The sequence below is a fragment of the Nesoenas mayeri genome (genome assembly GCF_963082525.1).
Source record: "Nesoenas mayeri genome assembly, chromosome: 2".
In the NCBI taxonomy this organism is placed as follows: domain Eukaryota; kingdom Metazoa; phylum Chordata; class Aves; order Columbiformes; family Columbidae; genus Nesoenas; species Nesoenas mayeri.
Window position 1 is genome coordinate 139,866,269 of NC_137543.1, and position 18,489 is coordinate 139,884,757.

The following is an 18,489-nucleotide window of genomic DNA, read 5'->3' on the forward strand; positions in this document are numbered from 1 at the left end:
AACGCCTCTTTTTTTCTTTTTTTTTTTTAAATTAAAAAAAAAAGGGGGGGGCGAGGAAGCAAAATCCGCAAACGGGTTAAAAGTGTCCTAAATAATTAAAAAAGTGAGATTTTTTTTTGTAATTTAAATACAAATATACTTACAAAATCTTACAGAGGCTATTTACATCCCTCTCCCCCAACCTGCCAGTGTGTTCAGTTCCTACAGGAGACAGCCCGGGAGGAGCAGGTAGGGCAGAGCCGGGCGGTCCCGGGCGCAGGGGTCCCCATCTGGTTCGTTCTCTGCTCCCCGCCACCTGCGGAAGCGACTCGCGGTCCCCAAAGTTTGCCCAGGCTGAATAAAGAGCTGCTTGGCAAGGCAGTGCCCCGGTCCTCCGGCTGCACACTGTCCCCCTGACCCAGCAGACGGGGGTCTCAGACGGTGGTCTCGCCCTGCTTGCTGTTGGTGAGCCTGGTGTAAAACTTCCTCCAGGAGTTCAGGGTTTTCCCAGACCAGATCCAGAAGCCCGAGGTGATGCCCACGATTAAGGTCATGAGATACTTGATCATGAAGACGGTGAAGTCGGGGCTCATGGGCGGGTGGTGGCTGCTGTGGTTGTTGGGGCAGGGAATGGCGTAGCTCTTACAGCTCTGCGTGACCCAGCTCCTCTCCCACTGTTCCCTAAAAGCTTGCTCATAAAAATAGCAGGCAATGACGATGGTGGCTGGCACCGTGTAGAGGACGCTGAAGATGCCTATCCTCACCATGAGCTTCTCTAGCTTTTCCGTCTTGGTTCCATCGTGCTTCATGATGGTCCGGATCCTGAAGAGGGACACAAAGCCGGCCAGCAGGAAGGAGGTGCCGATGAACAGGTACACGAACAAGGGGGCCAGCACAAAGCCCCGCAGGGCATCCACATTGTTGATGCCCACAAAGCAGACACCGCTGAGGACGTCCCCGTCTACCTGCCCCAGGGCCAAGATGGTGATGGTCTTGATGGCCGGAACGGCCCAGGCGGCCAGGTGGAAGTATTGGGAGTTGGCCTCAATGGCCTCATGGCCCCACTTCATGCCGGCAGCCAGGAACCAGGTGAGGGAGAGGATGACCCACCAGATGGAGCTGGCCATGCCGAAGAAGTAGAGCATCATGAAGAGGATGGTGCACCCCTCCCGTTTCGTGCCCTGCGCCACAGTGCGGGAACCGTCCTCAGAGAAGCGCTCGTTGCAGACCACCCTCTCCTCCAGGAGGAAGCCGGCGATGTAGGCCACGGCCACGGCCGTGTAGCAGCCCGAGAGGAAGATGATGGGCCGCTCGGGGTAGCTGAACCGCTTCATGTCCACCAGGTAGGTGAGGACGGTGAAGAGGGTGGAGGCGCAGCAGAGCACCGACCAGATGCCGATCCAGGTGCGGGAGAAGCGCAGCTCCTCGGGCCCGAAGTACATGAGCCCGTAGAGTCGGCCGGGCTCGCAGGGCGCCCCGCAGTCCTTCTCCCCCAGGAAGCGGTAGTTCAGGTAGGAGGGCACCTTCAGCGCCCGCGGGCAGGAAAAGCGCCCGCGGGACTCACCGGGTCCCGAGCCCCCAGAGCCGCCGCCGGAGCCCCCGCGGTGGGGGTTGCTGGTCCAGCTCTCGGGGCGCAGGGCGGGCGTGGGGGTGCCGCGCTCCGAGGCGTTTTGGCCCACGCAGAGCTCGCCGGCCCCGTGCACCGGGAACTTCTCGCAGCGCAGCGTGTCGGGCCACTGGAAGCCGAACTTGTTCATGAGGGCCTCGCAGCCCTGGCGGGCCCGCTCGCAGAGGGAGCGGCACGGCGGCAGGGCCTGCTCCAGCACGGTGCACACCGGGGCGTACATGGAGCAGAGGAAGAACTTGAGCTCGGCCGAGCACTGCACCTTCACCAGCGGGTAGAACTGGTGCACCTCCAGCCCCGCGTCCTCCTGGTTGGTGTGGCCCAGCAGGTTAGGCATGATGGTCTGGTTGTAGGCGATGTCGGTGCAGAGCGGGATGGAGATGGGCTGGCAGTAGCCGTGGTCCGGGATGGAGATGCCCCGCTCGCCGTTGTACTGCGGTGCCGGCGGCTGGCCCCCGGCCGGCAGCGCCGCCGCCCACAGCAGCAGCAGCAGCAGCAGCGGCGGCGGCAGCCGCGGGCACCGGCCGCCGCCGCCCGCCCGCCGTCCGCCGTCAACTTCCCCGCCGCCGCTCGCCGCCGGCCCGCGCCGCTCAGCCATGCTCAGTCGGTGCCGCCTGCCCAGCCGGGCTCCCGTCTCCCCGCCGCTGTCGCTGCTCCTCCCGGCCCGAACTTGCGACTCATGAAGGGAGCGGCGGGCAGGGACGGGGCAGCCCCGGCCGCCACTCGCGCGGCCGCGGCGCGCAGCTCTGCCCGCACCGGCGGCAGCGCCCGCCGCGCCTCCGACTACCGCCGCCTCCGTCGCCGCCGCCGCCGCCTGACCATTTGTGCCGGCCCCTCGAGCCCGCGCCCCTCGCCGCGCCGCGCTCCCTCCGACCGGTTTCCAGGCGCCCCGCAGTCTGCCTTTCACCGGGAGGGAGGAGCCTTGAAACAGACGCCGAACTTTCCTGCGTAAGGGACCGTCTCCCAACGCCTCACCCGGGGGCGGGCGCAGGCGGGCGCGGGGCTGCCCCGCGCCGCGCACAAAGGCGGCGGCGGGGGCGGGGAAGGGGGGCCCCCCCGCCGCGGGGGGGGGGGAAACGGGACCGTGCGGAGCCGAGCGGGGGGTGGGGGTGTGGGGGTGTGGATGCGGGTCGTGCCTTTTCGGTCGGCAGCGCGGAGGCGCAGGGAAAGGCCGGGCCCGCCGGGGCGGCTCGGCTGGACGGCGGCGGCTGCACGGCAGAGCCGCCGAGTAGCCGGTCATGTCTGCCCCGATGGGTATTTTTGGATTCTCCGGTGATGACGATAGTTATGGCCATTGAACTGCGCACCTCGGAGGGGTCGAGGGCCCATCAAACTCGGCGTCTCCCCCGGCGGAAAGCCAGCTGTGCTAATTTCGGTTCCATTCAGAGCGCGGCAGGGGCCGGGGGGGGCCAGGGGGGATCGTTATTTGCCACGGAGCAAAGGGCAGGGTTGGGGGGGTGGCCGGGGCTGCAGGGAACAGTGAACAATCGAAGAGCATCTTTGCAAAGCTGAAACCTGGAAGACGGGTTTATTGTAGCAACTCGGGGCGCGGGCGGGAGCGGCGGCAGTTTGAAGGCACAGACCGCGATGTTCGCATCTCAAGCAGCCGGTGATGTGCGAGCGGCCAAATTCGCCTCCCCCCAGAGGCACTTAAAGTATCTCGCTACCGAGTTATTGCCAGTATTTTATGTGCGTCTTCCTCCTATCAAGTCCACAGTAGCAGACTGAGATACGAAAATAATCACAACAGGGCTTTCCCATTCCCCTTATTCCGTCTACAGTGGGCAGCTATTCCAGCTTAATTCAGGTGAACACTATGTGATTTGCAAGTACCTCCTGTCAGGTTTTTTAAATACTTGCTATATTCTGAGGAGGGGGTGAATGGGTATACAGTGACCACCAACAGTGGCCATTCCTGTCTAAAGCCCCGTTGCTTTCGCAGAATGGAGGTCCTTTTGGCTCTTCCAAAATGTGTAGTCCAGAAAAATGATGGAGGCTGAATGAGGAATTTACTGTACTCGCTGGAATTCAATAAGAATAATACAACCGTGCTCCTGGAGAGGAGGAGGAGGAGAATCCTACCACGTTCTCCAAACATGCAGTAACCAAGCCTCTGTGTCGTGAACATGAATGGCTTCACATTTGTCCAATGGTTAATGCTGCCATTCAGACCTGAACCAGTCATTAAAGTTCTCCGGCCAGCTGTCTTCCTTCTCTGCAGCGTGCTCCCCCCCTTTCCACTTTATATGCTAATGAGCTGCAAAAATCCATTAGGAATAAGACAAGCCCAGCATTTCTTTCTAGCTGTCACAGGTGGCAAGAGTTAATAAAAGACATCCATATTTCTTGGATAGCTACAGATAAAATTTGGACCATGCTATTTAGGCCACTTTCTCCCAGCAGTGCTGTCCCATATTTGAACTAATTAATAGCAAGATCTATGCTGTGTAATGACTGCAGGAGTGGGATCATGTTTAGAAATTGCATGACCTTAAATATGTCAATTGCTGATGTCCTCGTTTACTGAGGTTCATTCTGTTCTGTCAAGAACTCTCTTCTCAGGGGACTGTAGTTCAAAAATGATATGCCCAAATGATATATTTTTCCATCTTCTACTGAAAAAAGTTTGATTCCTTGCATATTGTGTTTACAGTTTTAAGCTACAGATTTCCATCTTCAGATCTACATCAGTATACTAACTCCTTTCTAGCACAAAGCCTAATTTATATTCAGCCCTAAATGTTTTCCTATTCATCGTAAAACAATTGCACACTGGCTCTTCAGATAGGAACAAGTATTATATATGCTCTGCCTCATAAAAAATGTGTGCCATTTTTTGACTAGTCTCAGGAAGCCTCCATAGTCTTTAGACCTGGGGACGCATCACACAATCCAGGAAGGGCTATTAAGACTTTCACGTCCATCATCAGTTGGCTTAAATTCTATCTATGGGGGTCTGCATTTGAAATATTTAGGAAATACTCACTTCTCACTGTAAAACACTGAAAAGTCACTGTTCTAAGTTGCTATGTGCAACAAGCCAGAAGATTGTTCTAGGGGAAAGATCAGTGTATACAGGACAAGGTTTGTACATGTAGGTAATAGCTTTTTTCAGACCAACTGCTATAGAAGGAAAGGTACAGAAATTTATCAGTCACAAGCTATTTTTTTTGTTCTGAAGCTGTAACTGCCAAAGCTAAATGCAACTTGAGAACAACTGCTTAGAGCTTAGATAAGGGTGGATCGGTGAGACCAGCTGAGAAAGAAAAAGTGGAAATGGGAATGAAGGGGGTGTTGTGATGGAAGAACAAGGGCTGAGCACTGCTAAATTCAGGAAAGTTCCTAGGACTTGCTGGTTTTAACTGTTTAATGGCCTTTCGCATAACAGAATAAAATCCTGTGTGGAAAGAATCTTCCCAGAAGCACTTGTCCTACATTTCTAGCACCCCAAACCACAAAACTCATCACTAGAAGAGTAATTCTCTGTGGTCCACAACACCAGATCGGTTTAAACCATGCCTGAGCAAGAAACCTGAGATGTGTTGATGCCCATCTGCTACTACAGAACTCGTCCCACAGAGGTAAGCATGGGAACTAGGTTTCCTAACTTTGCCCAACACCCAAAACAGAGGCTCAGTAGAGATGCTGTTCTGATAGTAGATTCATTTTCTTCTGCTTCCAGCCCCCAGTTACCTCTCCAAATCAACGGCCTGTAAGGTAATTGTCTCTCCTTTTTGCTTAGCTAGTAAATGCCACTCTTTCTCCCATCCTGAACATCCTCTGCATCATTAGCATCCTGTCTATTCTACATCTACCATATTCTTCCTTTCAGAGCTGGTTTAATTAATAAATAGCTTAGTAAATGTTAAGCAGTTTTTCTTAACTGTGAACTGCAACTGGTGTTTCTAACGTGCAGAAAAGTTTGTATGGCCAAAAGTTTGTCTTATTTTTCCACCTTTGTCTCTTGGTCAAATAAAATATACTGCTTCTTCGTACAACCCTAGTACTGCACATCACATCCACAGCAGAGTATCACTGTGTGTCTGCCCTGTTCTTTTAATGATTCCTTAGGTATCCATGGGGGAGAGGAGACTGGACTGGATGACACCTTTGCTTGGGTCAGTACAATGGCGATCATGTTCTTACACAGACAAATAGTGTCTTTCTTAAACCACAGGCACTCTTCTTTCCCCTTCCCATGGAAATACAGCCTTCTATTCCAAGAGAAACCAGAATTTGTGCATTAAAGTCATACCTTAAAAGAAATGTCAACTTTTACTTCAAAACAATGCACTGTTGTTACTGTAGCCAGTCAGGGAAATTAGGACTCTGGCAGATGGGAAGAGCACTGAGTTTTGTCCTCTTACATTGTTTATATCCTGGTAGCATCCTCACTATGCTGCTGCTTTCAGGGTGTTGTTTTGTACTGTTTTCATGGGTGCAGGGAGGACACAAATCTTTGGCCAAAAAAAAGCAACTATGCAAATTTGTAATTTTGGAAAGGAACAAAGCAAGAAGTAGTTGGGATATTTTCTTGTTTTCCTGTAAGCAGCTGTCAGAAGTAGGATAGAGTGCTTCCTTTCCACAAGCAGAATATCTAGTTTCTCTAAAGGAAATTATTCAGCTTTATCTCACAGACATATGTTACATACAGAGAGTGCAATATAAGCACAAACAATATTTATAGTAAGGCTAGTGACCACCCAAATGAATAAAATTTAAACACAGATGATAACATAAATGTATGTTTGTCTATCAAATGAAAGCAAAAGTTATGCTCAGATAATTAGCTTTTTAGCTGATTCAATATTTTGTTATTTAATTTAAATAAGAGGTTAAAAGTATGATCATCATAATACATAATGTGACAAGTTTGATTTTTGTCTCCTTATCTTGGCTGGTAAGAACAGTTAATGTTGGGGTGAGGGGGGCAGGGGTGTTAGTTCTGGATGGAAATAAAGGATTTTTGATAGTTTGGTAGAGAGAGGAGTTCAAGTATGTAATCTGTGATGGGCAGCAGTGTATATACTATATTTATGAAGTCTCTTGGAATGACCAAATAGGTTCCAAATGAGACAGCACATGTTCACAGCTCAGCTGGGTCTCATTTTGGCATCTCTCTCTTCAACACTGGCAGTACACATCACTAGTCCTCGTGATGCACAGACAAGGATGCTTGCTGAAGAATCTGTATGAACAGGGTAAATGCAGTGAAATGAAGGAGAGGTGATTACAGTGTCATACATCTCAAATTTTAAGATGAAATAGAGTATTCCCTTATATTGCCATGTTAAAGGTACCATATATTTTTGGTGATAAAATCCTTAATCCAGATAATACAAACTCCTTAAACTAAATTGTTTGACACAAATTGACACACAGATCTACAGACCAAAATTCTGAGGATAAATTACCTGGACAGGACTCCCAAGCAGGTTTTACAGTTGCATGGTAATATATTTTTCACTTTGCAACATGCCAGTGACAGCCATCTGCCCCAGAGCCACGGGCCACAGCATCTCATGGCTCTAGTCTTGCCAGAAGAAAAAAAAGTCCTTAAAATGTAAATGCCTACCTTGGACATTGACTATTTCTTGGAACATATAGAAGACTCTTGAAAGTGTGCCTGTGCTGACAAAAATAACAAACACATGCAGTGACTGGCAAAGAAAATCAGCAGGAGCTGAGCAGGAGCCTCAGGTGACGGTGCAGTCAGCAGCCAGGATCCTTCCTGCAGCGAAGGGTCTCCGGGCTGCACAGCCGAGCGCTCACAAAGTCATCTCAGCGCGGGGGCAGTTGTTATTAACAGGCATTTGACAAGATACCAAGTAATTCTCTTACCATCAGGTGGCCCAGGTCATCTTACCCTGAAATTCATTCCAGATGCCTTTATATCTGCCTTTTATTAATATTAATCGACTGTATTAGTCTGCGATTGTCAATTTAGGTAAAAATTGTACTTTTATTTGTATTTGGGGCTTGTGGGAGTAGGAGAAATAGAATGGAAATGCAGCACTAGCCACTGAAGTCAGCGGTAATTTACTCCTGCTGTGTGACACCTATTGTAACCCAAACTCCTACCGTGTAGCATGGGCTAGGAATAAAGAGCAATCTTTGACTAGCACTGTGTGTAAGTCAGCCTCCCATTACGGTGATTTTATATGCTTTAAAGAGGCACGAGGAGAAACGGTATGCGCAGTCAAAGCAGACTACAAAGAGTCTCTTCCTCCCAATACCCACAGCATTTTTCCCTTAATGCTGTTTATTCAAGATAGATTGAGTATGTGGAGATTTGATTTGGTTTTCTTTTTCTCTTCAGAAGAAATGTAGATGATCCCTTGCAAATTGAAGCCGTATGTTGCCAGCCTCCCCTGACATGTTCTGCTGGGGTGAGAGGCGCAGGGGCTGCAGCCTGGCTGCTGCTGCCAGAGGTTTTCCGGAGAACAAGAAAAAGTCACAACTCTTAAAAGGGCAATTGCAGATCACAGCTCATTTTGTTCAGAGAGAATGCGAACATTTTTACTCTCTTTTTATTTCCCTTTCTTGAGTGAGTTCTACAGTTACATACAGTGCCTGAAAACACAGACTCTCTCTTGTTCTTCAAACACAGAGAGGCTGATTTAAGGGCCTAAACCGGCAATCCTTACTCCCAGGAGTAGACCTGCTGGTTTCACAGATGCAAGGAAAGCGAGTAGAGCTTCACAAGGCTGTGATGCAAGGAGAAATTACGTGATGAGCCTTTACTTTTGGAATCACACTGCTTTTGCCATGCCTTAAGTGCATTTCTTTTAAAGAAATTACTCCCCATTTCCACTGATGTAAATGACATTCAGGTCATATTTTCTGCCTTAGTATTTCAGGGTACACAAATTGAAAAGGTATGTGTGTGAGGTGGAGGGACAGAGTGGAGGAAAGTTGTTTTTCTATGTCTTTTAGGTGTGCATGTATTTTCCATTAATGTTTTTGAAAAAGTGAGCAGTATGAGATCAGAGCAGGGAGTAATTCACCGCCTGCCTCTGCCCTTCTCCAAGGAATGTGGCTTGGTGCGTGTTAAAGGACAATCTCAACTTTCACTTCAGATGAAATCTTTTGGGCTTTTGCTTTACTTTGGAAAGATAGCTTTAAATATTAAACCAGTGTAAACAGAGGCAAACTGCCCAGCAAGACTGAAAGGAATGCGCCACTAGGATCTGCTTGTAAGCACTTTTCCACTAAACACATTCTTCTTCATATAGGAGGGGTCAGCTGTATTTTGAAGTAAATTCTTTTCAGAAACTTTGGGCTGGCTATGTGAAAGGAATGGTCTTACAGATAGACAGGATTCATTTTCTAGGCCTTCTCCTAGTGCTATATCTGACTTTTCTAATTATCATTTCCCTTACTTGCTGAGCCCAGCTGCACTGCGGCACCTCTAGGAGCGTATTGTATATCTCACATGGGCCCCAGGTAAACCATCCTTTGTCTGATCCCACAGCGGTCAAGGAGGAGAAACAGCACTTCAGAAAAATCTCAAAGTTCACAGTAGTGAATGTTACCTTAGGAATGTAAAGTTTCGTTCTTCATTGTCACAGGTGGTCATTCTGTGTAGCTCACATATGCAGTCACAACATACAGCCCAACTGCAAAGTGTTCAAGCCCCTCCTCCCCTGTTATCCCTGTCAGAACATTAAGCTATTGCATATCAGTGTGCATCTGGATTCTTTGCTTCTCGATTTCATGACGTCTCTGTTTTCCATAGTGACTAATAAGATTGTGTAATTTTTACTGGATTTGGAACTATCTGTGGAAAGCCACACATTTACCATCTGCAGAGATGATTATTGTAATTCTGTGTACTTTCATGTAGTATTGCTGACATTAAGAAAATTATCGTGGAGTTCCCAGCACTGAAGACCAGCAGGACAAGCCACGTCATCTCAGTGTCCTAGGTCTTCAGCTGGCCACATGCCGAATATAGTCTGTCAAGGTTTTCTTCCTTCCCTCAGAATCTGACACTGAAATGATCCGAGTCATGTCAGGGATGGCTGGTGTCAGCAGCCACGGCCCAGTTACAGCAGCAAACCACTGCAGGAATGCCCTGAGCCTCAAGTCTGCTGGGCAGGAATCAGCCCATGTGCAGGAGATACAGCTGGTGCAACAGCTGGCTGCCTACATCTGTGACATACAGAAGACTCTGGAATGCTTATTTCTTTCTGTGCTTTCAGAGGACAATGCCTCTTTTTCCCACTTTGACTCTCAGTGGTAGTCACACCATAAGAAGCAAGGTGCTGTCACACCCTTGGAAAGCAAGGGAAATTCCACCCTTATGTACTGTACCAGGAAAGTGAGGGAGACCAGGACTTCTTGATTACTCTTCAATTCTGGAAGCTCTTTGATTCATGAGGAAGGATATATATAAAAATATGAACACTGAATAGAAAGCAATAGAAAGGGATAGGAAGGGAAAAGAAGGATTGTATATTTTCTGGCTCTTATGTGTTGTTAAAAATTAATGTTCAAGTAATTGTTAAAATTCACTAGGCACTTTGCTAATGTGATTCTTTTGGACACTGCTGCTCTGCTACTTGTTATAGCTAGCTAGACAGAAAAAGTTAGTATTTATGCAAAGCCACTGAGTTTTTATATTTCTATTTATATACTTTTTTTACAATTGCATAGCTTCTTCTTTGAATATGTCATGACTTTTTAAAGATGCAGACTCTGCTTTAAATATTTGCTTTAAAGTCTGTGATACAGTGCACTGCACCTACACATGCGTTCTTCCAAGGACATACGTGATGGCAACTAAGAGTTGGAGGTCTTGGTCTTCGTTTTGGCGGAGAAGGGCTAACCATAGCTCATCCTAAACTTTATCTACACCACTGCCACAGCGTGTGAAATGGGTTTACCAAACTGCTTTGGGAGGCACTTTCCCATGCTTCTTATGAATGATGTATTTGTGGCTTCCAGGTTGCATGATACAAAGATTTCATAGTTGGAGTTGATCTGCAGCAGAAGTTAGGCTGTCATGGAACCACAACCGTGAACCGACATCTCTGGGAGATGCCAGTCACTGTCGTTTGAGCCACTGAAAAACTGTGACAGAACTGTGTTCTCACATAATGTGTTAAATAGCAGCAGACTTAAAGATGCTTCGAATCATAACAAGCCTAATCCTGAGCCAGTGTAGCACTCAGAGTGCCAAGGACAGGATGTATCTTAAGCCTAATTGATTTTTCCTTGCCTACTATGCCATTTCTCTCTCTCTTTCTCTCTCTCTCTCTTCCTTCCTTCCTTCCTTTCTTTCCTTCCTTCCTTTCTTTCTTTCCTTCTTTCTTTCCCTTTGAAATGCACAGCACTAGGGATATGGGGCTTAAAGGCCTGTCTTATTTGGGAAAAAAAGTGCCAGTATTAAACCACCCCACTGTGTAGACGCTCGTATTTCAGTTTAAATGTGCTTTTCATGGAATTAGCAAGTTGATTCCTTGCTGACATAAGCTTAATCAATACGAGGCACTCAGCCTGATAGAAGTTTATCTCCGTGATGGGGTTGCACCAATTTCTCTACATATCTTTGAAAAACCATTTAGTTAAATCAGTTGTTTCTTCAAATTGTCAAGTCCACACTTATTGACGATTTGCAGTACAATGTTGTGGCGAGCTGAAAAATGTATCACTTCAGTACAATGTAAATAACACCTTATGTTTGTACAGTGCCACCCATTACAGCTCTGAAAACTGCAAATATCAATAAACTTAGAGCACTTTTACATCTGTGTTCTTAATCCCCATTTTCTAAATGCAGGAACTTAAATGTGGAGAAATGAACTGTGTTTCCAAGGTAAAACAAAAGAAAAAAAAACAACAAAAAAAACTGTGGTAAAGCCAGAGAGAAAATGTAGAGACATGGTTTCAGAAACAGATCAAGGCTTTTGAATGCCCCTGGTCCCAGCATCTCTCAGGGACCTTATAAGTAAAAAGGGCTGGTGCCTGTGCTGTGTGGTAATCGGCCCCTTAAAGTCAGGTTGCCAAAGTGGACAGATGGATCCCAAAATAACTAGTCTGTAAACTCTCATTTGAGTTTTGTAAATACAAATCTGATTTTTTTTCTTTTAGAATGAAGATCAGCCCTTGTAATAAAATCACCACCTTAGTAAATATTTATTTCTAGTGGTATTCTCCTTTAGCTCTAAATATAGACATTCTAATCTCAAATTCTGAGGCAGAAGGGATATTCTACCACTTGTTATGGCTACACTAAATATTTTTTTTTTCTTTTCTAGAAACAAACATTTCAATTATTACTCTGTCGTCAGAGCTTTTTAGACTAGGAAAAGGACCACAAGGACCTTATTGGTACAGTACTATCATCCATTGCTGAAAAAATAGTTGTAGTCCATACAACCACTCCATCTGCTCTGTGTTAAAGGAAGTTTATTAGCCTGAAGTCCTGGGAGTGTTGGGTCTGGTCACAAACTAAAACACGCATTATCTCTGCAGGAAAAGGAATATGACAATATCAGGTCTGATGAGCTTGCACTGATCTCAGATCAGGCTGAGATTTGAATGGAGTGAGTAGTGCTGTGGTACAACTGATTGAAAGATAACTGAGTGTAAAACGGACCACAGCTGATGCTTTCACCACGGAGTGCTTGCTCACTCTGTCATTGAGTGATGCCACTGAAAGTTACTGCCACTTGAAACACAATGAAAACATTTTTAATGCCTGAAAAAGCCCTTCCATCCTTTGCCATATGTCATCTTTATACTTTGAATTCTATTATCTGGAATTCAGTTACACCGATGATTTCTCAAAAGTGTGGATACTTTCAAAATATTAAGCTACAAAGAACTTAGCTGTGCTATACAAATGCTGTCTGCAATTAAGGCAATTAAAAAGGGAAGCTTGAGGCAGAAGCTCTTTAAAAATATTTGTAGACCTATCAAAAGTCTTTCTGTGCCCCTATTCCCAGAGTACCTGGGCACCTCAACACCTCAAAATCTCAAATGTGTTTGTTCTGAAAGATAAAAGTACTGCTCTGTCTTCAGTTTGGAGAGGGAAATCTAATGCAGACAGAGATTAGAATGACCTGTTCAAAGTCAGGTAGGAAGTCTGTGACAGAAAAGGGAATTTAACTTAAAGCTGGCACACACATTTCTTTTTCCTGAGGCCTATTTTTCCTCCCTGGAAAGCTCTGGAGGGCTGCGAATCACAATTGTTTTAAGGCCCCTGAGGGAGATGGTCCTGCATTTTTACTCCTGGCTACTTCTCCCACTCGAGCTGCCTGCAGCAGCAGCACCCCAGGCAGCGTGGAGATGCGGGTGGTGGGATGCGGGTGTTGGGCTGTCCCCACTGAAAGCTCTGCCAGCAAAACCTGCTGCACTCCCAGCAGCACCAGTTCCCCTCTGCAGCTCCTGGCATGGCTGCAGGGGTTGACAGCAGAGGGGAAAGAGAAGGCGTGATGAGCTGAAGGACAGGAGAGGGTAGGATGAGTCCTGCCGGCAACAGCCCCAGCTTTGATGGACATTCAAGTGGCCATGAAGCTGCAGCTTGAACTGCACCTTCACAAAGTAAATTTAATCATTAGTTATTCTGATCTGAAAAAGAAAAAAATCTAGACACAGCTGGAGCAACCGCTGAGGTGACAAATGTGGGGAGAAATCTCTCGTCTTTATTCCTTCCATTACTGCAAAGGGATGCACCAGGCTGAGGGGCCTGGGAGTACAAAAGGCCTTGAGTCGCCTTGATGTTGACTCAGTCCCCTGAAAAGAGGGGCAACAGCACTTGAGGCCATCATTTATCACCTCCTCCCTGCTACGTATGGCAGGACTCTTTAAAATGGATTTATTTAAAGTCATAATATTAGTCTGTAGCCAGGCTATCACCTTGAACTGTATTCTCTCATAGTAGCATACAAGCTTCTTAATAACTATTCTCTTATCTACAAAGCAATTAAAATGACAGATGAGTGTTCTGACTAAGCATGTATTTATTTATTTATTTGCTTACTTGCTTCATCCCCAGTTTCCTCTCCCTACCTCCCTTTTATGGTCTAGCTAATAAATGTCTCTCTCAGCATGCCACTGTCAATAGCAATTTAAGTGCGTATCAGGCTGTGTAAGCAGCAAACACAGTATCAGTTAATAGGAGGGGAAACCTCAAGGACAGTGGTGCAGAGCAGACTTGCCATTTCTACTGACCTGGGTTGCAGATTGCTGTTTTTGAAGGGGCTGTACTCCTCTGTTGCTCTGAGGGAGTAGATGCCCACTGCTGAGAAACTCTGGACTGGGCAGATGGACTTAATTTATGAGCTGTGATACATCTACTGTTAGTGGATCTCCCAGTGCCACTACTCACACTATGAAGCGTGTCTCTTCAGGGGAGAAGAAAGAGCCCTTGGTCAAGATTAAATGGTGCAAGAGGAGTCACTGTGGCTAGGAGGTGAAGAGTCCTAACTGTATCTCAACAATTCTAACCAATGAAGTTGAGACCATGCCACTGACAGATGGGTATTTCTTGTACAATGCAGCAAATCCTCCAGGAATAAATTTTAGACATTTTAATAAAATAAATGTGACCAGAGGCAGATGGTCACTAATGATGATCACCAATATGATAACTCAACTGTAGGCTGAGATTGTCATCCTCAGGATTCAAATCTAAACTACATTTAAAAATATTGGGCAAGAAACTGAGATATGGAAGGTTGAAAAAAGCCAACATTTTAACTTTGCTGATTAGTGTCTTGGCTGTGTTAATTTCTCTGTTGGGTGATTATTTATCTGACTAGAGAGGATCTGGCTGGGGTATGAAGTGGAAGTTTCCTGGGTACACAGCCTTTAGTGTGTACCCAAATATTTCGCCTTCTCTTGTATAGAGAAAGCGGTACTTTGGCTGCAGCTGACAGCACATGAAAATGAGTTTTCCTTCAGTATCTCATTTGCATTTAAAAGGATCATCTCCCACTTTTTCCACTTTTCAGCCCAAGAGAATCAGATGATCTTTTAGAAACAAGAAGACAAACCACGGGGAAGGTTCTTTGCTACAGAGCTTGTGATAACAGCCTTTGGGCTGACGTAATGGACATGACACCTAAAATCAGCAAAAATAATATTTTGTAGAAGTATTTACCAGCCTAATCAACATATTCTGTCTGCATGCATATAGTCATTATTTCACTACTCTTGTTTTTTCTTCAAAGAATCTCTCTCTCTGTCAAAACAGTAAAGAACCAAGGAACTCATAATCTCATACTTATGCTAACAGCTTTTGACCCAAGGAACGTAATCTGCCTTTATATTTTATCAAGATAAATTCCAGACATCATTAGTTTTCCCAGACCCAAGTCTTGGCCTGTATTTCTCACAAGTGGATAATCACCCAATAAAAATAAATAAAAATGTCACCCTTCCAAATTCATATCTGACATTGTTCAGAAACCCCTTTCGCCTGGACAGGAGCCCACCGAGTCTTTCTCCTTGCTGCTCCCTGACCACCAGTTCTGTGCAGCCGACGTCGTGTCTGAGCCCCTTATGTGCAGCTTCCTCATGTTGCTCTAGATTAATGACAAAGAAACTGGGTGTGTATTTTAGGAGATTCCCACTTTGTAAGCAGACATCTAGCTTATCTTATAGTCTTTATAAAACAGACTGGCAGTGCTATACGATTGCAGTTTATTTTCATGCCATGCTGAAGGAGAATATAGATTTGCAGTTGAAGGTCAGAGCATTTAAAGAGCAAAGAAAATGTCTCCTGCAGGTGTTTGGTTTATAATTCCCCATGATAGAGCTTCTTTATTGAGGTTTGTTGTCATTATAAAGTTGCCAAGAAAAATAGTTATCATCTATTTTTCATCCTGGCATCTCTCTGCTGTCAGTGGATGCCCACAGCCATAGCCAGGAGTATGGCCCCGCTTCTGGCCTCTGATCTGAACTGGTTTTGCTCCCGCCCTGGGCAGCTGCTGGGCAGGCAAAGCAGTAGGGAGCAGGCAGCACCCCAGGTGATAAAATGTCCCGTTTCCATTCTGCTCTATGGAAAATCGTAAAAGCTTTGAAGTCTGAAGGCATATGCACTCCAGCAGAGAAAACTTCACATCTCATCCTTTCCCTAGCCAAGAGTGGATCATTTCTACTGTCTCACAAGCTGCCTGACAACACAACACATATAAAAATTGAAGCTATCAGCATATCAGATCATGAACCAGCTTTCCTGAATGTTGTTATTAAGGCAATTGTTAAGTGAGATAAAAATTGGTAGTTTAATAATTGTCTTTAGAAGAATCCTCAGTATACCCGAAATGAGGCTCGATGCAATTAATTTGGCTAAACAATTCAGAAGAAATTATCATATTAATGTGAAAAGTATAATGGATGAATTATCACATGAATGCTCTAATTGCCTAGATTCTAAAACACAGAAGGGTATCAGGGAGCTGGCAGACATCAGAATCCATCATTTCCACTATTGTATGTTTTTGCAATGGAAAATAGAATTAAGCAAACACATTCTTTGCTATTTAATTAAAGGAATGTACACTTTTACAGATAATAGTCTTGACAGTGAACAGAAAACACAGCTCTGTTCACATGCTTATAGCCAAGAAACTGCAACCATTTTATCCAGGAAATAAACTGTGGTATTTGAGCCCTTGGTACTGAGCAGGTAGAATACACTCCTTTGCAGGGCCACTCTTCAAATTCATCCAGCAGTGGATGCAGAGTATGTCATCTCATTTATTGCATCACCTCACAGTTCTGCTGCACTCCGACACAGAGAATGTTTGAAGTGGCACAGGTGCTGTTTGAAGTGACCTGGGCAGAAGATGCCCAGCTCTGACCAGGCACAGTGGAACCATGAGCTGGCTGGAGCTTCTCAGTTTGGTTCAGAAAGCATGTCTGTTTTGCTGGCTTTGGATAACGTGGCAGCTAGGAAGGGTGAGTAAAAGAAGTCAAGGAGAATTAGTAAAAATACAACAATATCTGAAAAGCTCTTGCAGTGAGCATCTTCCTGGAGTTGGATGCCCAGAACTGCAGATAGAGGGGCTTTGGGTTTTGTGTGTGTGACCATAGCACAACTACAGAGTCACAGCTTGTAGGATGCACAGGTTTTTGCAGTTTCATATCCCTGTTTCCTTTGCACTTTTCACAAGCTAAGAACAAGCACTTACCACAGATCAGCAGCTGCACAGTAACCTATTACGTTCTGGTGGGTGATCTGGGCACAGAGTTTCTCCAGCCAAATTCATCTAAGGTCAGAACCACTGGGGAGAAGAGAGTAGATAGTGTTGTGAACGTTTTGCTAGCCAATGTACATCCAATGCTGTGCTGGCTCGCTTTTTGAAACACCGATGGCAGCAGAGGAGCAGTGGCTATGGCAGCAGTGGTGGCAGAAGAAGGAACGGATGCAGCAAGCTCCATCCAAACAGTTCCTGCTGAACCATGGAGAACCACAGAGCAGACTCCATGGCCTGTGTTACCCTTCAGGCTTCATACAACTGCCTGCTCTAACCAAGAGTTTTAAATCTGGCTGCAAAACAATGCACATTCATGCACATGGGATGGTTTTCAGAAGCTGTGTTCTTATGTCCCATGAAGATGGAAACTTGGTTTGGGGACCGTTTTGAAGAAATCAGACCTCAAAAACAGAGCAGAAATATGGATATTTTCACCATGCACACAGATGTGATAAACTGGGCTATGGTCCAATAATCCTGATCATATGGGGTTTTTTAATAAAGTGCAAAATATATTGACATCACTGACTTGAAAGGTCCTGGTAGCTATGCTGTTTAATATATTGGTTCTTCTTATGTTTGCAGATGAAGAAAAGCAAGAAGAGCAGTGAAGCAGTCAGAAGTAGGAAAGCTGCAGGGACAGCGTAATGGCCAAGCAGTTGAAGGGTGCCAGTGCACGTAACAACGAAGCAGCCAAAAACCAGATACACAAGGACATACAGGAGCACAAGGAGGTAGCAGGGAAGCAGCTAAAGGCAATACCTGTACCAGCTTTAGAGAAAGGAAAAGCCCACTGATCCAGATAATTACAGAAGTTTAACCTTAGTCACTGGTGGACAAAATCATCCTGAACATAAATTACCAACAGGTTAAGGCCAGTTTCAGAGGAAGCAGAGGGCCAGAAATGGTGTGACTCCACAGCAGACACAAGGTATATTGATCAAATAATCACTCTTTACAACTGATGGGAGGGGAGTAATAAAGGTGGATTAAAGGTTTTGGAGGAAAACAACTGACTTGGTTTGAATGGATATAATTCAGAGGGTGCAGGTATCATGTTGAGTTTCAGATAACTGTAATTATAAAATGTACGTATCCAGACTCCCATAGCATAGTACGAAATGGTAGAAAAATCAAACAATTGAGTAAGTAAAAGTTCCATTTAGGAGTAGGGGACATAGAATCACACTCACTTTTCATCATGAAGCTGAATGTTGCTGTTAGATGGCTCGGAGGGCATAATTTTGAAAAATCTACAGCAAAGCTTTTCAGTAATAGGAAATTATATGGCACCACTGGCAAATCTGTCTGTTTTAATGGAAGTAGTATTTGCCACCTTGGAAAACTGGTTTTGTGGACTTGAACTTAAAACTAGCTCCAGGAAAATGAAATGGAGCTCCAAGAACTGCATCTTGGAGAAGGAAGAGCACATGTTGTGCTGACATGCAACATAAGGGAAGTCACGGAGAAGTCTAGTCCTACATGTAGTTCTGTCCACATCAGCTTCAGTCAGCTCAGCATCAGTGGTTCAGTAAAGATGAATTAAAACAGCCATGCAACTTACTCACAAACGCTTCACAGAAGCTGATGAGATTATGGATCAATAAGGATAATATATCTCATATCCATATGGGTTTTTTCAAATTTCTTTTTCCTTCATGGACTGAAATGAGC

General features: G+C 45.6%; 1 protein-coding gene across 1 annotated transcript; it reads right to left on the reverse strand.

The window, feature by feature from the left end:
• Positions 1-413: 413 nt before the first annotated feature.
• FZD1 (frizzled class receptor 1) lies at positions 414-2,201 on the reverse strand (the record flags this gene model as incomplete). Its single annotated transcript, XM_080338995.1, has 1 exon — positions 414-2,201. One exon carries the CDS (start codon positions 2,199-2,201, stop codon positions 414-416), a length of 1,788 nt encoding a protein of 595 aa, XP_080195121.1.
• Positions 2,202-18,489: the final 16,288 nt, after the last annotated feature.